Raw genomic sequence first — 18,286 nt, 5'->3', positions numbered from 1 at the left:
ATGGGTCAAGGATATGGTAAACACATCTTAACATGATATAATGTTGCCTGCAGCCCTTAAAGAGGCAGTAGTATGTCCACTTCTTAAAAAGCCCATTCTGGACCCAATGGCATGTAACAACTATAGTCCAGTTACCAACACCCCATTCTTGGCAAAAGGTGGTGGTGAGGGTGATTGGGGAGCAACTGCAGGTATTTCTCGATGAAACTGATTATATATGTGCACTTCAAACTGATTTCAGTTTCCACAGGAGTTAGTGGTACTGTATGAGAATCTACTTAAAGCAACAACAACACTGCACCAGCAAGCTTGGGTCCATCTTAGTAGCTCTTTGGATCCCCACCAAAATATATATATTTAAAGTACTGTACTTATTTCTATAGATCAGTTGCTCTATATGAATGTAGATGAATTCCTGTTTACTCCTTGAATCAACTTCCACTTGATTCAGTTCAACTTCCTAGCCCTTTCTTACTGATTTAATACACAGTTGATCCACACAAGTGCATCTTAATTTTGTTAATGGTTTGAGTTAATGATTTTCTGGTGACATCTTTTCTTCCTTATTAGTCTGTCACTTTATCATTGAGATGTCTCCCTTGTTTGCCTGGGGGGAAGCATTTATGATCACCAATTGCTGTGAAAGTATAGAAATAGCTTTCTGATCTACATTTAAAGAATTACTGCTGGCCAAGTAGCTCTTGGAACCACTTTGTTAGTTAAAAGCTGTATTCCCCCCGCTTTTGCATGTGCTGTTATATAATTCAGAACTTCCACTTTAGAAAGCAGAGAGAAAATATATTATAGTACCTGGAAGGCTATTCAGATCTATAAAAGTTTTGTTACAAAGTATATTATCATATGATACATTAAGAGCTAAAGTAGAGGTTATATAGTGTGTAATCTATTTTGGATACAATTGTCAAACAAGGGTGGAACATGCATTTCTATTTTGACTAGTGTCTTGTGGATTTGTGAGAAGTAATATTGCTTTCTTTATATTTCTATGTGCCTCAAAATTCCTGTTGTACAAATGTCTCTTGAGATGTTTCATTGTATCTTTATCACTTTTATGTCTCTTGAGATGTTTCATTGTATCTTTATCACATTTATGATTGATAATCCTTGAGGTTACAGTTACTTTAGCAAGAAAAGAAAAGTAACCAGAAGTGTGGATTAAAACTATGATATACACATTTAGTATGTCATGGAATCCATGATTTTTAAAATCCTAGTAAATTTAAGGACTCTTGGACTTTTTAAAAGAAACAATCCTATTAATTACTAAGCTTAAATTTGAAAAGAGCTTTCTTGTTCACAAAAACATTTCCCAGTTGCCTTTCCCCAATAATTAATAATTTACAAGAATGAAAAAATGATTTACAAGAATGAAAAATATCAAGGAATATTTTTTCATTCTTGTAAATTATTAATTATTGGGGAAAGGCAACTGGGAAATGTCTTGGTGAACAAGAAAGCTCTTCTCAAAGAAGTCCTCAAATACTTTATTGTACCGTGTTTACTCGAGTCTAATATGCCATCAACTCTAATGCACACCTTAATTTTCGCAATGTAATTTGGCCAAAAAAGGTGTGTTTTAGATTCGAGTAAATATGTCATAATTATTGCAATATTAAGCAAGCTCACAGCATGTAAAATTCTCATTTTAAAATAAGCATTACATAAGTATGGTAGATACCAACCTTGAAAATCAAATGAGATAAGGAATTTATTGGACCAAATCTGTAGAAGTATTGGAAGCATGTTTTTCGTTTTATCTCTGATTTGCCGAAATAATGTGTCAATTATTATATTTAAGTACATGGGTAACAAATTTGTGGGAGAGTAATTTGAGCTATAAGTCTGGTCAGAAATGCTATGTTGACTGAACTTCACATTTCTATTCATTATATACATTTCATATATAAAATATGTTCTTTCACCATGATTTTGTTACATGTGGAGGTTTACTTTGAGAATGCAATGAACAGTATGTCTAAATAGACTACCCTCACTTATTCAATATGTTCATTCATTCAATAAGAATAATGTAAAAAAGAGTAAAATATGTGGAATGTCAGGCTTCCTCCAGACTTCTTTCAATTTGTGTCCTTCAAAATGCACCAGTAATTTTAACCTGACTATGTGGTATCTGGAATACAAGATTTTGTTTGAAATATCACTACTATTTAAGACTACTCATTATAACATGATTACTGTACTTATAATTTCAAAATGCAGTCTTCATAATACCTGTTAAGGTCTTTCTTTATTTCACATTCCTACTCTCTTAGAAATAAATTGCTTTGAATGCTAAAGCGATTCCCATTCATCTTCTCTAGTTTCATAGAAATATAGGGAGTTACTGCTAAGAAACTTAGAACTTTCAGCCTGGTGGGAACTCTTTTGCCCTTTCTTGAGTATGGAGAAAGTTTGTTGATCTCTGATGCCTTGGAATATTTGTTATAAAATCTGAATATTTTAAAATTGTTGAGTTCTTTACTAGTAATGGTTTACTGAATACTCATGTCTTCTGATGTGGTACTGATTTTTTGGATGAGAAAATATGTGTTTTAAAGTTTGATCTTTGCATTTGGGGCAAAAATATTTTTACATTACATCAGTTCTGAGCACAGCCTTAGAAGCAAGTTGCAATGATTGCACATTTTATTAAATATATTTTTAAGTAAATAAGTTTAGGGTTTCAACTGTCATTTCATGTTCAGTTTTATAAGCTAGCATTTACTTTATTCAGAGCTACTGTACCTTTTTGTTTTTGTTTTTAACAGTATTGCTGACATCATTGAGCATTATAGAAAAGAGCAAATTGTTGAAGGCTACTATCTTAAAGATCCTGTTCCAATGCAGGTGAGACATTGCATTCTATCTAATATTAACATTAGCATTTCAAATGCAGAGCACTACCAGTGAAAAGACTATCTCAGCACTGCCCTAAGGACCTCAGATGGCAGAGGGATCTATAGGCAGACCTCTGAGGAAGACAATAACATCTCAGAAAGGGTCATGTGGAACCAAGCAGCCGTTGGTTCAACCCCATTCTGTTATTTTACTTGTTTTCATTCTGCTTTTAATCTGGTGGTTCTGTGGGGGTGGGGGTGAACAGGGCAACAAAAAGAGTTGTGCTTTTAGGCTGAGCAAAATGTATAGAAATACTGCTGTAGTAATCACAGATCTGTTAGCTTAATCCAACTTGGGATCACATCTGCCTTTCTTTTAATTTTCAAAAGCAGCATTGCTTTTCAAAAGTAGTCCCAGGAGTTCTAAGGTGTAAGAACTCACAACAAATGTTTTGAAGCACCAATGAAGCATTTAACGGACTGTCATAAGCTATGGGGAAATGTTGTGTACAATTATGTATTTTTTTAAAATTATGCCTATACCTTTTCACATCAAAATAATCCCCAAGGCAGTTAGTTTACAGCAGCAATAAAATAGTAACAATAACAATAAAACTGTAAACAATAAAACATCACAATTATAGTACCAGAGTTGTTAAAAATTGGCATCATCCATTGGGAAATAGCTTTTTAGAAAATAATGGAAACATTGGTGCCTGCCACATTGCAGAGGGGAGATCATTCCACCACTGAGGACTGCTTCCATATCACCCCAAGATGAAATTCTGAAGATCTTAGTGCTTAGGTAGATCTGTTTGGGAGAAGGTGTTCCCCCACATAATTGGTCCCAAGTTCTTTTAACACAATAATTATGTATGCAGTGAGATGCTCCACATAGCCTAGCCAGTGTGTTCTGCACCAGATGCAGCTTCTGAACCAGTCTTAAGGGAGCCTCACATATGGCATGCTACAATAGCTTGTAGTGTTGTTAAATTGTAGAGTTATTTTTGTTTCATATTGAAAAATGTATGCCTACTTGTTTCCTCTGCAGCATCAAGGACAAGTGCTTAATGACACAGTGGATGGGAAAGAAATTTATAATACAATCCGTCGTAAAACAAAGGATGCTTTCTATAAAAATATTGTTAAAAAAGGATACCTTCTGAAAAAAAGTAAGTGTGGTAAGCCACTGTGTGTTCTCGGAATAGCTGTGGATTCATACCACCTGAATCTCCTGTCCTTAAGGCCTTACATGGCAAGGTGCTCCACTGGCAGTATGAAGTCTAGTAATCTCTCTCGTGCTTACAAGTCTCATAATGACTCTCTTTTGTAGCCCCCACATTCCAGCAGTCTTGACAGGCCATCTGTGTTTTTGTGCTTACTGAAATTGTGTAAAGTGTCATTTCTTTTTTGCAACATTTCTAAATAGTTTGAATCCATTGTGATTTTTTTCTTTTTGTGTTGCACTTATAGAAGTGGACACATTTATTTATTTATTGGAAATAGGGGTGCACAGACCACAATGTTTGAATCAGGCCCTGATTTGATGGTTTGAAAACCAGCCTGGTTCGTTTCAAACCAATTTGTAGACATCTCAGTTTGACTCATATCCAGACTCCACTCAGTATTATTGGTCTTTCTTTCTTTCTTTCTTTCTTTCTTTCTTTCTTTCTTTCTTTCTTTCTTTCTTTCTTTCTTTCTTTCTTTCTTTCTTTCTTTCCAGCTATTCCCCCTTCTGAGTGGGTGAAGCCTGCCAAATTGTGGGGGAGGATTGCACGTTAGCTTGCTTTTTTTTAATGAGTCTATACAGCAATAGTATCCCCTTCTGAAGGGAAGAATATCTCCACATTTCAGAAGGATAGCTGCAGGACAGACGTGACAGTTTTGTGCTTTTTATACAAATATTCACTCTCCTCTATTGTTTTCTGGTAGCATATATCAGAAAGGTGCTCCTAGGTATGAAAACTGCCAAATATCAGAAAGATAGCTACATGGGTTTAAAGTTGCCTTTTTCCAATTGTGGACAGAACTAAATAGAATTTGCTTTCATCCATATGGTTTTGTGGGCAATGGGGTTTTTTGTTTTTTAAAAAATGAAAATGGACTACATTGTAGAGGTGCACCTAGGAAAGTAACCTACAAAATTTCATAAGGATAGGTGCCAGAGATAAGAAGTTATGGTGAGTGAAAAACAGCATCAAGGTTGTTTTTTGTTTGGTTGACATCAAAAGTCAGAGAAAGAAAGTTCAGAACTGATGCTTGCTTGACAGGAGTGATTGTAACAGCATATGGGACAGAGACAGAAGGACTTGCATGTCCAGTATTTTCCAAGTAAATCCTACCAACAGAACTAGTAAAAAGCACAGAAGAATAAAATACAAGGTGCTACATTGCATTAACATTACAATCCTAAAGCACTGTAATTGCAGAGCTGTGGTGAAATCATTCCCTCAGTTTAGAATGCAGACCTATTAGTTACAGAAGAGCTCTCCCTTCTTCCTCTTTGCAACCCAGTGTTTAACTTACATGGCACACTTGGTGAGAAATGTTTCAGGATTGACAGATCAATCCAATTCACTTTGAAGGTCTCTGTTTTGGAGAGCTTAGAAGAGATCCTGCATTTGTTCAGAAAAGTCCCAAATGTTTATGAACTCATCCTAATTTGATGCATACTTCTAATCGGCAATATGCACACACATTATTGTGTAATATGATAAAAAGTAATTATACTTGTATTCATTTCTATTTGGGTTCATAAAGCATAACACTAAAAGTGTCGGGTAGGGAATCTTGCTACTTAGTTGCCTGACTCCTGGAAAGTTAATTGACAGTCAGGGATTTGACATGTGTTTTCTCCATCCATCTCTAAATTACTTTGGTTGTTTTACAGGTAAAGGAAAGCGGTGGAAGAACTTGTATTTTATTTTAGAGGGGAATGACGCTCAACTTATTTATTTTGAAAGTGAAAAGCGAGCCACTAAACCCAAAGGATTAATCGATCTTAGTGTGTGTTCTGTCTATGGTGTTCATGATAGTCTGTTTGGCAGGTAAGACAGAAGCTACTAGTTTTAATCATGAAGCTGTAAAAGTCAGGTACTTTTTAATAGTGTAGTTAATGAATACAGTAACCCTTTTAACACAAGTGCATGTAAGAATTTTTTGCTTAACATTTAAAAGGGCTAATTCTAACAACATTCCTTCCTTTGTTCTCAGCTTGTTACAAATGATTATGCATAAAATGTATTTGGCGATGTCCAATATTAGTCTGAGTAGATCCATTGAAATAAAACTACTTAAATCAATTAATTTCATTGGCCCTACCATGCCTAATATCTGCCTTCAATTTGATGTCCTGAACACGCCACTAATTTGTATGGGTGCTATTTGTTATATTTAGGTTTTTGGATTGTTAAGGAAAGCTTTTTGCCTAAAAGTCAAAGTACTTTATCCAGTATCATAAATCTCTTTCATTCACTGGAACTTGAAAGCTTTTTTTGTGTGTGTGAAAACCTATTGAAAACTTTAGCTTTTCCAAAGAGTGTATGTGTGAAGGTGGATTGTCTTCAAAAAAAATTATTAAAAAAAGTGTACTGCCTGTACATAAACTATAAATATGCCAAGTTTAGGCCTGGTACTAGGTGCTGCTGTGTCAACATCTCAGTCACGTTTTCTTAAAGCACTTTGTCTCTCCCTCCACATCTTGTTCAAGAAACAAATGAACTAGTAGCAATAAATTTACCAAATGTGCTGTGAAAATACTTTATTCAAAACAGCCCAATTCTGTGCTTCATTAGTTGAAAGTCACATTGGCAGTGTGTGCGCACAATGAGTAACCATGCACATTGAACACTGTCCATGTTTTATATTCTCCTAAATATAGAAGAATATACTTCATTCACAGTGATGCACACATTGGTTTCTCTCTGCATTCGTAGCAATGATTTAATAATATTATTTATGAATACTGTACTCATTAACCTATGAGTAGGAGGCCTATGTGAGATCTTGCAGGCCCATCCTGAGTTCCCACAAAACTCCTCACCTTGCAATTCATTTGCAGCATTTCAACTGGCCTGCTTTCAACTGTGTAAGGTTGTAATCACACAAGTTAATTGTGTGCAGGATGTGATTGTATTGTACTTACTCCCAAGTAACTGTGATTAGGTTTGTGATCAGAGACTATTAAATTAATACCAAACCTTTGTGAATTTGGAAGAAGACTATTCTTTGTGTGATAAGGCTGAGTAGCAAAGTTGGCATTCTGTTAATAGTATTCTGTTCTATTTTGTTTTTCTTCTCTTTAAATAGGCCAAACTGTTTTCAGATAGTAGTTCAGCACTTTAGTGAAGAGCATTACATCTTTTACTTTGCAGGAGAAACTCCAGAACAAGCACAGGTAAGCAATTTTTCCTTGAATTAACATTGTCCTAAAGAGTGCTATGATGGATGTTTCTTTTTATTAAAAGAAAGTGCTGTTGTAAATTGCCCACTCTTACGTTCTTATGTTGGACATGTACTATAAATTGTTTGGATCCAAACTTGTGTGAGCTCATTGAACAGGTTTCTCATTTTGGCTGTGCCACGGTTGCACTCTATACCCGCTACAAGCTGTTATAGGTTGGGAGATTCTTGGAATGATGTAGGACATGGGTCCCCAGACTACGGCCCGCGGGCCGGATGCGGCCCAATTGGCCTGCCAATCCGGCCTGCGAAAGGTCTGGGGATCAGCATGGCCATCCTGCACTTTAAAAAATTTTTTTAGAGCCGAGAGCCAAGCCGAGAGCCATTTTTTCCTCTTCGTCGCCATTTTCCTCCTCTCCTTCATCGGGGCTGGCCAGTAGCAGCCAATCAAAAAGTTGAAGTGCTCCAGGCCCCAGCCAATGGGTGGGCAGCAGCTGCACGTGTACAGGAGGAAGGGGGCTGTGCTAAGCTGGCCGATCGCCATTTTCGGCAGCCGCCAGAGCAAAAGCCAGCCGGAGAAACCCCTTTCTTTGCTGCCGCTCCACCCTCCGCCGCAAGCAGTCCCTGCTGCAAGACACAGGTGTGTGTGTGTGTTAAAGTACTTTATTTTGGGTTGTCCCAGCAGCGGCAGCGTTCCGCTCTCGCCTCCACCGCCGCCGCTGCCTCAGAGGCGCAGGCATCCCAGCGGCATCCCTCCTCCTGCCTGCCTGCCTGCCTGTAGTGTCCGAGGGGGAGGGCGCGCCGGGGGCGGCAGTCCCGGGAGAAGCCCGGCACGCGCGGCCATGTGGCGCTTTAGGTTTTAACTTTTAAAAAAGCGGCTGCATTTTTACATCTGCCCGCCCAGACGGGACTCTTCCCGGGATTTTGGTGCCTTCTCAGCCGGGGGGGCGGGGGGAATGAGCCCAGGCAGCTGCCAACCGCGTCCGGCTCCAGCCCCAGTCCCGGTCGGGGTGCCGTTAGCCGCAGCCCCGGTCCCATCGCTGCAGCCAATTCGGCCCTTCCTTCCTGAGGGGCGCAGAGCCAGGCTGCCCGCCGCTGCCGCCATTCTCTCTTCAGTCGCTGGCGCCGCCAGGCCCAGAGGAGGAGGAGGAGAAGGGCGGCAGAGGGTTTCTGCGCTCCTTCTCCGACTCCCTGCGCAGCTGATTAGCCGCGCTGCCGCTCCCCGCCACTTGAAGGAGGAGTTGGCCTGGGCCGCCTGCCCGCCGCCGCCACTGCCGCGGCCGGCATGATGGCCCCCTCCGCGGCCAGCCTGATGGCCCCCTCCGCCGCCGCCTCCCCCTCCGCCGCCGCTCTTGCGGCTCTCGGCGCTCCAAATATGGCAGGCGGAGGTGAGCGGGAAAGCGGCTAGGGGCGCTGGAGTCTGGCGGGCTTCTGGCGGGGCTCTCCCTCCGGCCCCCTGGGGAGGAGGGACGGGACTCTTCCCGAGCTTTTGGCGGGTGCCTTCTTGACGGGGGGGGGGGACTCGGGGGCTGCCGGGCGGCGGCTTGAGCCGCCTGCCCTGGCGGAGCGCAGCCTGTGTGAGTGCAGCCTGAGCCGCCTGCCCTGGCGGAGCGCAGCCTGTGTGAGCGCAGCCTGAGTCGCCTGCCCTGGCGGAGCGCAGCCTGTGTGAGCGCAGCCTGAGCCGCCTGCCCTGGCGGAGCGCAGCCTGTGTGAGCGCAGCCTGAGCCGCCTGCCCTGGCGGAGCGCAGCCTGTGTGAGCGCAGCCTGAGCCGCCTGCCCTGGCGGAGCGCAGCCTGTGTGAGCGCAGCCTGAGCCGCCTGCCCTGGCGGAGCGCAGCCTGTGTGAGCGCAGCTTGAGCCGCCTGCCCTTGCGGAGCGCAGCCTGTGTGAGCGCAGCCTGAGCCGCCTGCCCTGGCGGAGCGCAGCCTGTGTGAGCGCAGCCTGAGCCGCCTGCCCTGGCGGAGCGCAGCCTGTGTGAGCGCAGCCTGAGCCGCCTGCCCTTGCGGAGCGCAGCCTGTGTGAGCGCAGCCTGAGCCGCCTGCCCTGGCGGAGCGCAGCCTGTGTGAGCGCAGCCTGAGCCGCCTGCCCTTGCGGAGCGCAGCCTGTGTGAGCGCAGCCTGAGCCGCCTGCCCTGGCGGAGCGCAGCCTGTGTGAGCGCAGCCTGAGCCGCCTGCCCTGGCGGAGCGCAGCCTGTGTGAGCGCAGCCTGAGCCGCCTGCCCTTGCGGAGCGCAGCCTGTGTGAGCGCAGCCTGAGCCGCCTGCCCTGGCGGAGCGCAGCCTGTGTGAGCGCAGCCTGAGCCGCCTGCCCTTGCGGAGCGCAGCCTGTGTGAGCGCAGCCTGAGCCGCCTGCCCTGGCGGAGCGCAGCCTGTGTGAGCGCAGCCTGAGCCGCCTGCCCTGGCGGAGCGCAGCCTGTGTGAGCGCAGCCTGTGTGAGCGCAGCCTGAGCCGCCTGCCCTGGCGGAGTGCAGCCTGTGTGAGTGCAGCCTGTGTGCGCGCAGCCTGAGCCGCCTGCCCTGGCGGAGTGCAGCCTGTGTGAGTGCAGCCTGTGTGAGCGCAGCCTGAGCCGCCTGCCCTGGCGGAGTGCAGCCTGTGTGAGCGCAGCCTGAGCCGCCTGCCCTGGCGGAGTGCAGCCTGTGTGAGCGCAGCCTGTGTGAGTGCAGCCTGTGTGAGCGCAGCCTGTGTGAGCGCAGCCTGTGTGAGCGCAGCCTGAGCCTGTGTTTTATTTTAAATACTATTTTGTGTTGATTAAAATCATAATTTTAAATTTAAATATTGTATTGTTTTCCTGTTTTTTGTGTACCAAATGCAATATGTTCAATGTGCATAGGATTTCGGCTCCCCCCCACCCCCCAAAAATATAGTCCGGCCCAGCACAGGGTCTGAGGGCGGTGGACCGGCCCCCGGCTGAAAAAGTTTGGGGACCCCTGATGTAGGATATGGTAAAGGTGGCTACAGCAGTAGTAAAAATTGGGGATCCTCCATTGTGTGAGTCACTGTGCTTTCTACTTGGCCGGGTGTGCCATATGGATTCTTTACGCGTGATCGGGGTATTACAAAAGAAATTAAACTCAGGTTTATATTTACCAGCTGGAATGAACTTTTTCAGGTAGTTGGAACTGCTGCCAGGACTAGCCAAATGCAGCTAGTATCTCAGCAGAGCCAGCTGAATGGCTCTGCTTCCCTTCTGTCCCTCTGCCCTAGCCAGATGGAATGATGACTGCTATGTATTTTCTAGCCAAAGACAGTTGGTTTCTCAGCAAATGACAATACTGCAGCATGTTGGAATCGCTGTGTTCACTGTGTTAGGACTGTAGCTTACGCAGTAGCTGGCTTTATGGGGGTTCCACATGCAAAGTCAGAGCAACCCCCAGAACCGCTCCCACCTTCCAAGATTTTGTAAGATTGGGACTGTATGAAACTAGCAAAATCGTATGGGACCCTTCCAAAGCCCCATAAATAAGCAAGGTGGAGGACTTTAAATCTCTTTCCTTTTGGAAAGAGCTTTTATGCCTTTCACCTTGCTTACCAGTCTCTAGGAGGCTCCCTCAAGATACTGTGAAGGCCTCCAGACCCCATGTATGGCCATCACAGAGCCCGGTAAGCAAGGCAGAGGGATAAAAAACTTCCCACACCAGGAACATTAAAGTGGAAAGAGCTTTTATGCCCTCTGCCTTGCTTACCGGGCTCTGGAAGTTTCCCACAAGATCTCAAAAGAGCCTCCAGAACAAGGCTTTTCTGCCCCCTTTCCGATTATTTATTTATTGACAATCTGCATAAAGCTGCAATTGCATAAGTAAAATTCTTGCAAGTTGTGGTCCCATTGTATGTTGTTGTTGTTTAGTCATTTAGTCGTGCCCGACTCTTCGTGACCCCATGGACCAGAGCACGCCAGGCACTCCTGTCTTCCACTGCCTTCCGCAGTTTGGTCAGACTCATGTTGGTAGCTTCAAGAACACTGTCCAACTATCTTGTCCTCTGTCGTCCCCTTCTCCTTGTGCCCTCAATCTTTCCCAACATCAGGGTCTTTTCCAGGGAGTCTTCTCTTCTCATGAGGTGGCCAAAGTATTGTATATAATCAATTGTATATAATCAATTAAATTGATTTGCTACTACTTTCCTCACCGGAATCCTGAACCTTTGTAGTGTTTGATAGAGCTAGGGTGCTCTCACCGAAAAGTACAATTCAAAGATTTCAATGGAAAGCCGTGAAATGCAACTGAAAGCTGCACCACAATAGTTTCCTGTCTCCATACTTACTGGTCAGCCACTGCCCACCTTAAGCTGGACAGCCCCTGGTCAATAAAGTGCTGATCCGCCACAGTCTGTCTGCTTCAATGGGTGCTTGGAACTTAGATTATCACTCGGACCAAACTACTGCACCAAGCCAAAAGGAAAAGAAACAAACCCTAGTGCCTAGAAACCTAGGACATCAGGACCATTTGTACTGGCTTGTCCACTGACCTGCTGCAGGTCAACAACTCACAGAAGATAGCCATCATTGACCGTGAGCTGAAAATGCTCAAAAGAGCTGCTGCTGTACAGGATACCAGACTCGCTTTGAGTGGCAAGAACCAAGAGAAGAGTTACACTGTTTTCTGGCAAAGATGGCATCCAGAAGAACCATGTGTTCATGGATCAAAGGCTCAGAATGCTTGCTTTCCCTCCTCCTCTCAACCATCTCTGGTCCAGTTAACATTTTGAGCATCCACTATGTGCTCTGACATACAGACCAAGGACCAGTTCTGTAAGGAACTAGACTAGGTTGTCAGGAGGGTCCCGGCCTGCTGGGAGATTTCAGTGCTAAGATTTGGGGGCAATCATCACACATGGGACAACTTGCGTAGGCCACTTTGGTATTGGCAGCATAAATGAGAACGAACAAAGGCTGCTTGAACTGTGCTCAAATCACGGACTCAGGCACAGAGTCACTCTGATTCATCTGTTAATAAGCCCAAATTACTCTTTTGTGCTTTTAGTCAGGATATTCAATGAAATAGCTTTTAACTATTGACTCAGATTGTGTTTATTGGTAGATCATGATTCTAATGACTGATGACTCGGGGAAGGGGAGAGGAGATACATAGAGAAGAATGAAAATGAATGTGGGTGGTGTTTTCTTTTAAGTAAAATGGGTCAAATTTGTTTAATAATTGCAATTTCATTAGCTGAAACAGTACTGATAAGTTAATTTATTATTTATTAGGACTGGATGAAAGCTTTGCAAACATTTTGCAATTTACGAAAAACTAGTCCAGGAACATCGAATAAACGTCTACGTCAGGTAGAGTAATGCATTTTTGCTATTGTGGAATTTGATTTCTATGTTGGTTGAAATGATATGTACTAGTAATCAAACATTCTTTGATAAAAATATTACTTTGTTAAACATGCTATAAAATAATGTTACTTTATTTTTATTTTTTGCCCCAAATGAGCTTACAGATTTTCCCACTTTTAACATTAAATGTACCATACAGCTTCAGTTAGTAGTTCTGTAGGGCCCAAAGCAATAGGGCTATTCACTGAATCTAATACCAGCCACTCAGAAAACACTGTGAAGGTTTGTCCCTTCACAGCAAGCTTAGTAAGTTACTGTACTTTCCTTTTCCCATATAGGGCCCCCTCCTTTCGGTTCAGCATAGTTTGGCATTTTGCAGGAATGGTGCATTCCATTTAGCTGCAGGAGGTGAAACAGGAAATGGCTCGCCGCTGTCACACCACCCACTTCCGCTGGCACTGCTGATTGCGGGCGAGATGTCATCAAAATATCATGAGATCTCTCATGCTTCATGAGATCTCACCAGAAATCAGCACCAAGGGGAGGGGGGAGCGCCTGTAGAGGCACTTTCTTGGGGGCTTCCGCCACCTGAGGTGGCTGCTTCACCCTGCTTCATGGGTGGGACAAGCTTGCCTTCCCACCATGTATCATGTACCTTCATTAAGTTATCCAAAAAACTGTATGTAGGTGCAGAACCATATGTGTAACTGCACAGGTGACTTTGGTCACAGGTTCACGGTCTGTTTTTGTATTGGTGGTATTAAAATAGTCGGTGCTATTCTGCCTTCCTTATATAGAAGCAAGGAAGTTGATAGTAAAGAGAATCTAAATTCAAAGCCCTCCTATACTAATTCGTTATTTAATCACATTTTATTTAACTTCACCAGTGAGTTGTGGTTTGCGTTTCTCACTTAAGAACCCACATCTATTTACTTCTGGGCATGGTCTCACTACGTAAAACAAAGTTTTGAATTCCATTTTGTATACTTTCTCTAGGTCAGCAGTCTTATACTACATGTTGAAGAAGCCCATACACTTCCAGCAAAACATTTTACTAATCCTTACTGTAATATCTACCTGAATAGTGTACAGGTAGCAAAAACACATGTACGAGAAGGACAGAACCCTGTGTGGTCAGAGGAATTTGTGTTTGAGTAAGTCTTCTGCTACTTAAATTTGTTGCATTTAAAACAAAAAATTCTGAAGTCCTTCTCGGTGACGGTGTAATATAATTTTATTTTCTTTGCTTTTCACAACAGTAACTGAATATTTTTAATGACTTATTTTATCACAAATATGTAATTGTACAGTAGAAAAGCAAATGACTGACTTTTGGTTGTAGCTTTATATGATGAAATTAAATTTAAATAAAATATCATTATTTTAATTTAGAATGTCAAAGCAGGAGTACAAATGTGAATTGGATTTTTCTGTATTTTTTACTAGTGATCTTTCATCTGACATCAATAGATTTGAAATAACTCTTAGTAACAAAACAAAGAAGAGTAAAGATCCAGATATATGTAAGTTCTGTTACTTTTGAAAAAAGGTTTTACAATTGTAGTGCAAGCGTATTTCTCTTTTACATATTTATCCCACTTGTTGAAACAGTCATTGTTTGTATCTCTTTCCTATCTAAATTGTTGGAAAATGACAGCTTTTCACTGCTGTAAATTATATGTGTTTTTAAGGGCACTTCCATTAACTTCTAAACATGTACTAAATTCTTTCATTTGAGGGTGGTTTACCACCTGTAGTTTACTTCCACTGCATGGTCAAAGAAGGCCCAAGTATGCAATAAAATATTTGATGGGGTGCTCAAGAACCCTTAAGATTTCTCATTAGTATAAATAACTGACAGAATTACCCATTTAGCTATTTCTGTATTTTCTGTATCATTGATTTCATTTGTTATCTTTTTCTTCTCACTTTACTTAATGTAATGTAGTTTAGAAACTCTTTTTTAAAATTCTAACGGCTCTTGCTGAAGAACACTGTGCTCTAAGAAACCGGAGAAAGTGAATGGTATCTTCCTGGTGCTCCTTTTTATATAATAAAATTCTCATTGCAACCCATTTCTTTTTCTTATTCTGAGAGAACTTATAGCATGAGAGTTGGTTTTTTTAAAAAAATAAAAAAGTAATCTTCAGGGCCAGTGGATTTTATAAGCTCATTTTGGCTTATACTCTCATATATGCCATTCTCCCCAAAGACTTACCTTCTCTCTGAATATTTCTTTCAAGTGTTTATGCGATGCCAACTGAGCCGACTACAGAAAGGGCAGGCAACAGATGAATGGTTTCAGCTCAGTTCACACATACCTCTGAAAGGTATTGAACCAGGCTCTCTGCGTGTCCGTGCAAGATATTCTATGGAGAAAATAATGCCAGAAGAAGAGTACAGTGAATTTAAGGAGGTATTGAGTCCCTGCATTTTAATTTGAAAGTGGCTTGAAATAAATATTAAAACACTTTAAAAAGTTGCCTGTCAGCGCCTGAAGGCAAGGGTGGGTCTTCCAAAGAATATATGCTCTTTTATAGCTTGCCCAGAAGGTGTTCGAGGTAGATTTGTGCCCCTCATAAATTACATAGCCTTTGAAAGGAGAACTTATTTATTTCAGGAAATAATTGCACTCTTTATTTTGTGGTACGCTCTTGGAGTAAGTTCATAGTTACTGTTTACTTAGCACTTTGCCATCTCTGTTTTTCAGTTGGTCCTGCAAAAAGAGCTGCATGTGGTCTACGCTTTATCAATCGTATGTGGACAGGATCGAACACTGCTCGCTAGCATTTTACTGAAGATTTTTCTTCATGAAAAACTGGAGGCATTATTGTTGAGAACACTAAATGACAGGGAAATATGTGTGGAAGGTACAGTATAAGTATGTTACTGAAAATAATTTTTCAAGTCATTCCCCTCCTCCATTTCCACTATCCATAAGCATTTGCTTCTCAATTATCTTATTTCCTCATTTAAATTCAACAGAGCTGAAAATTTAATATTTATATCTGGTGGGTTTTTGTTTGTTTGTTCAGATGAAGCCACTACCTTATTCCGTGCCACCACACTGGCAAGTACACTTATGGAGCAGTATATGAAAGCTACAGCCACGCGTTTTGTTCACCATGCACTAAAGGACTCTATTTTAAAGATAATGGAGAGCAAGCAGTCTTGTGAGGTAAGAAGTTATGGCTAATGAACTACACCACAAACAGTTTCAAAATGTTTGAAAAATAGGTATAACTTGGGTCCCTCCAGAATGCTTAGCCACAGAGAAACCTTGTGACGTAGGTCAGGCATTTGCAGGTCACACTAAACCACTGTTTCATATGATAAACACGGTGAAGGATGAGTTGCAACAAGTCTCTGGTTGCATACTACCCTTTTTCCTCCCACACAGCTGGAATGAGGTTTTGCTAACTGCAGTTTGTCACGTCATCCTGACCTAATGATGGCAATTTAAAAACAGATCATCTTCAGAAACCATGCTTTGAAGCTGGTGTATTTAAACTGGCTGTATCTTATATCAGCTGCATTTCTAGGTCCTGAGAACTTGCCACACTATGGTTAACTAAAAGTGGAAGCAGAAGCTCCTGCACTCCTCTGCCCTGCCATGGGAAAGGAGTGTGAGAGCCCTGCATTTACTGCAACTTGTTCCTGCTCTTGCATATGAGACTAAAATATGGTTTAGCATAGGCATCCCCAGACTTCGGCCCTCCAGGTGTTTTGGACTACAATTCCCATCTTCCCCAACCACTGGTCCTGTTAGCTAGGGATCATGGGAGTTGTAGACCAAAACAGCTGGAGGGCCGCAGTTTGGGGATGCCTGCTAAAGTTTAGCATCATGTGCAGAGTGGACTGCTGAATCACCCAAGACTGTGCTAACCCAAGAGTGGTTTTAAACCTGACGAGCAATTGCTATATTATGCCTTTGAACTGTGTAGTCAACGATGGTTTTATCTTTTGTCAGCATTTCAAGTATCTTGCAATAATAGGCATGCTACTTGAGGCTTTAAGGAGATTGGAGTGAATAATATCATAGAGGTTTCTACAACCTGTGTGGTGGCTGCTGAACCTAGGAGTCCTAGATGCCACCAATCAGTCTAACCTTTTAAAGAAACAAAGTAAAAATAAAAAAAAATTCCTTCCAGTAGCACCTTAGAGACCAACTAAGTTTGTCATTGGTATGAGCTTTCGTGTGCATGCACACTTCTTCAGATACCAAACTTTAAAGAAGTGTGTTTGTTTTTACGTTGAGTAAACTTTGCTGGTTATCTTTTGAAGATATATTTCATTTATGTCTTACGGCTCTACATTTCAGTTAAATCCTTCAAAGTTAGAAAAAAATGAAGATGTAAATACTAATTTAATACATCTGCTGAGTATCCTTTCGGAGCTGGTGGAGAAAATATTCATGGCTGCAGAAATATTGCCTCCGTAAGTTCACCAACTTTTTAAAAAAAACCTCTTTAGAACTTCCCATTTCAGTCGTATATCATCCTTTCTTGTGATAAAATTAATTTTAAAAAGTTTTATTGTTTGGCCAAAATCTTCATAGTACCCTATTGGCCTGAATATAAGCCTCACTTTTCCCCCCAAATTCCGACTGTGAAAAGTGAAAGTGCGGCTCAAATTCGCGACCTTACAAAAATTGCCTTATACAATATCACTGCCGAAACAGACATACGGTAAAACGGAACAAAAAATGTTTATTGCCGATTTGCGAGCTTGAGACTGTTCATTTGCCATTTACGGGTGTGAGTGCCTGCAGAATTGTAGCAATTGAATAGTGATTTGCTATTTTAGCAATTGTATGTTAACTTTTGCAGGCTTGCAAGATTAAAGGCTTAAATTGACTGAGAGTTACAATTCTACCAACTGCAGCGATTTTCAGTCTGTAACCCAATTTAAAGGGAGTGGCTTATATTCGGGTATTGTCTCCTCCCCCCCCCCCTTGGAGAGGATGAAACTGCAAGATTTTTCATTATCATAGCAGTAACATTGTCATTGTTTTAAATTAAAAATAAATGTTTATTAAATGCTCCCACCCCCAGAGCTTATTAACTCTTTTCTAACAATTCTTGTACAGGTGACATTGTAATATAATGTAGTGCTTATAGCACATGTATATGGAACATTCATAAACAGCTCCGCTTCACCATAAATTCCATGAACTAAAAGTAGAATAAATCCTTGTTCTAAGCCTGTCACTAGATGTGTAGTTGCATAAGTAATATCATATGTATGACGGGAAAAAACAAACAAATCCAAGTTGATTTAGAAGTTGTTAGTTATATTGAGTTTTCAACTGTTTCTTGTTCTTGCATAGCCTGAGAAAAGGCATTTTTTGTTGTCAGGACTGCAAAAGGCCTAATCCCCTCAACTAGGTGCTGTAGTCTTCTGACCACTGCAATATGCCTGTTATTTAGATTATTATTTTTTTAAGATACATGAATCTTGAAGCGATAGGTTTAGCTTGTACAGTCATACCTCATGTTACGTTCGCATCATGTTATGTTTTTTCAGGTTGCGTCCTGTAGTGACCCGGAAGTACCAGAAAGGGTTACTTCCGGGTTTTGTCACTTGCACAGTAGTGCTAAGTTGCGCTTCGCGCATGTGCACAAGCGCCAAATCACATCGCACACATGCGCAGATAGGGCACTTCAGGTTACGAGCTTTTCACGTTGTGAATGGGACTCTGGAACGGATCCCGTTTGCAACTGGAGGTACCACTGTACTTTGTCCTAACT

General features: G+C 42.0%; 1 protein-coding gene across 1 annotated transcript in view; it reads left to right on the top strand.

The window, feature by feature from the left end:
- RASA1 (RAS p21 protein activator 1) overlaps positions 1-18,286 on the top strand; it is a 51,051-nt gene that overhangs the window by 25,650 nt on the left and 7,115 nt on the right. Inside the window, exons 9-19 of the mRNA XM_035099549.2 lie at positions 2,790-2,868; positions 3,910-4,030; positions 5,749-5,905; positions 7,167-7,254; positions 12,462-12,539; positions 13,533-13,690; positions 13,983-14,059; positions 14,780-14,952; positions 15,247-15,406; positions 15,572-15,714; positions 16,858-16,973. Coding sequence (XP_034955440.2) covers positions 2,790-2,868; positions 3,910-4,030; positions 5,749-5,905; positions 7,167-7,254; positions 12,462-12,539; positions 13,533-13,690; positions 13,983-14,059; positions 14,780-14,952; positions 15,247-15,406; positions 15,572-15,714; positions 16,858-16,973 — 1,350 coding nt within the window. The remainder of the gene's footprint in view (positions 1-2,789; positions 2,869-3,909; positions 4,031-5,748; positions 5,906-7,166; positions 7,255-12,461; positions 12,540-13,532; positions 13,691-13,982; positions 14,060-14,779; positions 14,953-15,246; positions 15,407-15,571; positions 15,715-16,857; positions 16,974-18,286) is intronic.

The sequence above is a fragment of the Zootoca vivipara genome, chromosome 11 (genome assembly GCF_963506605.1).
Source record: "Zootoca vivipara chromosome 11, rZooViv1.1, whole genome shotgun sequence".
Taxonomy (NCBI): Eukaryota; Metazoa; Chordata; class Lepidosauria; order Squamata; family Lacertidae; genus Zootoca; species Zootoca vivipara.
The sequence above is the reverse complement of the archived record's forward strand: the minus strand, read 5'-3'. Positions and strand labels throughout refer to the sequence as shown.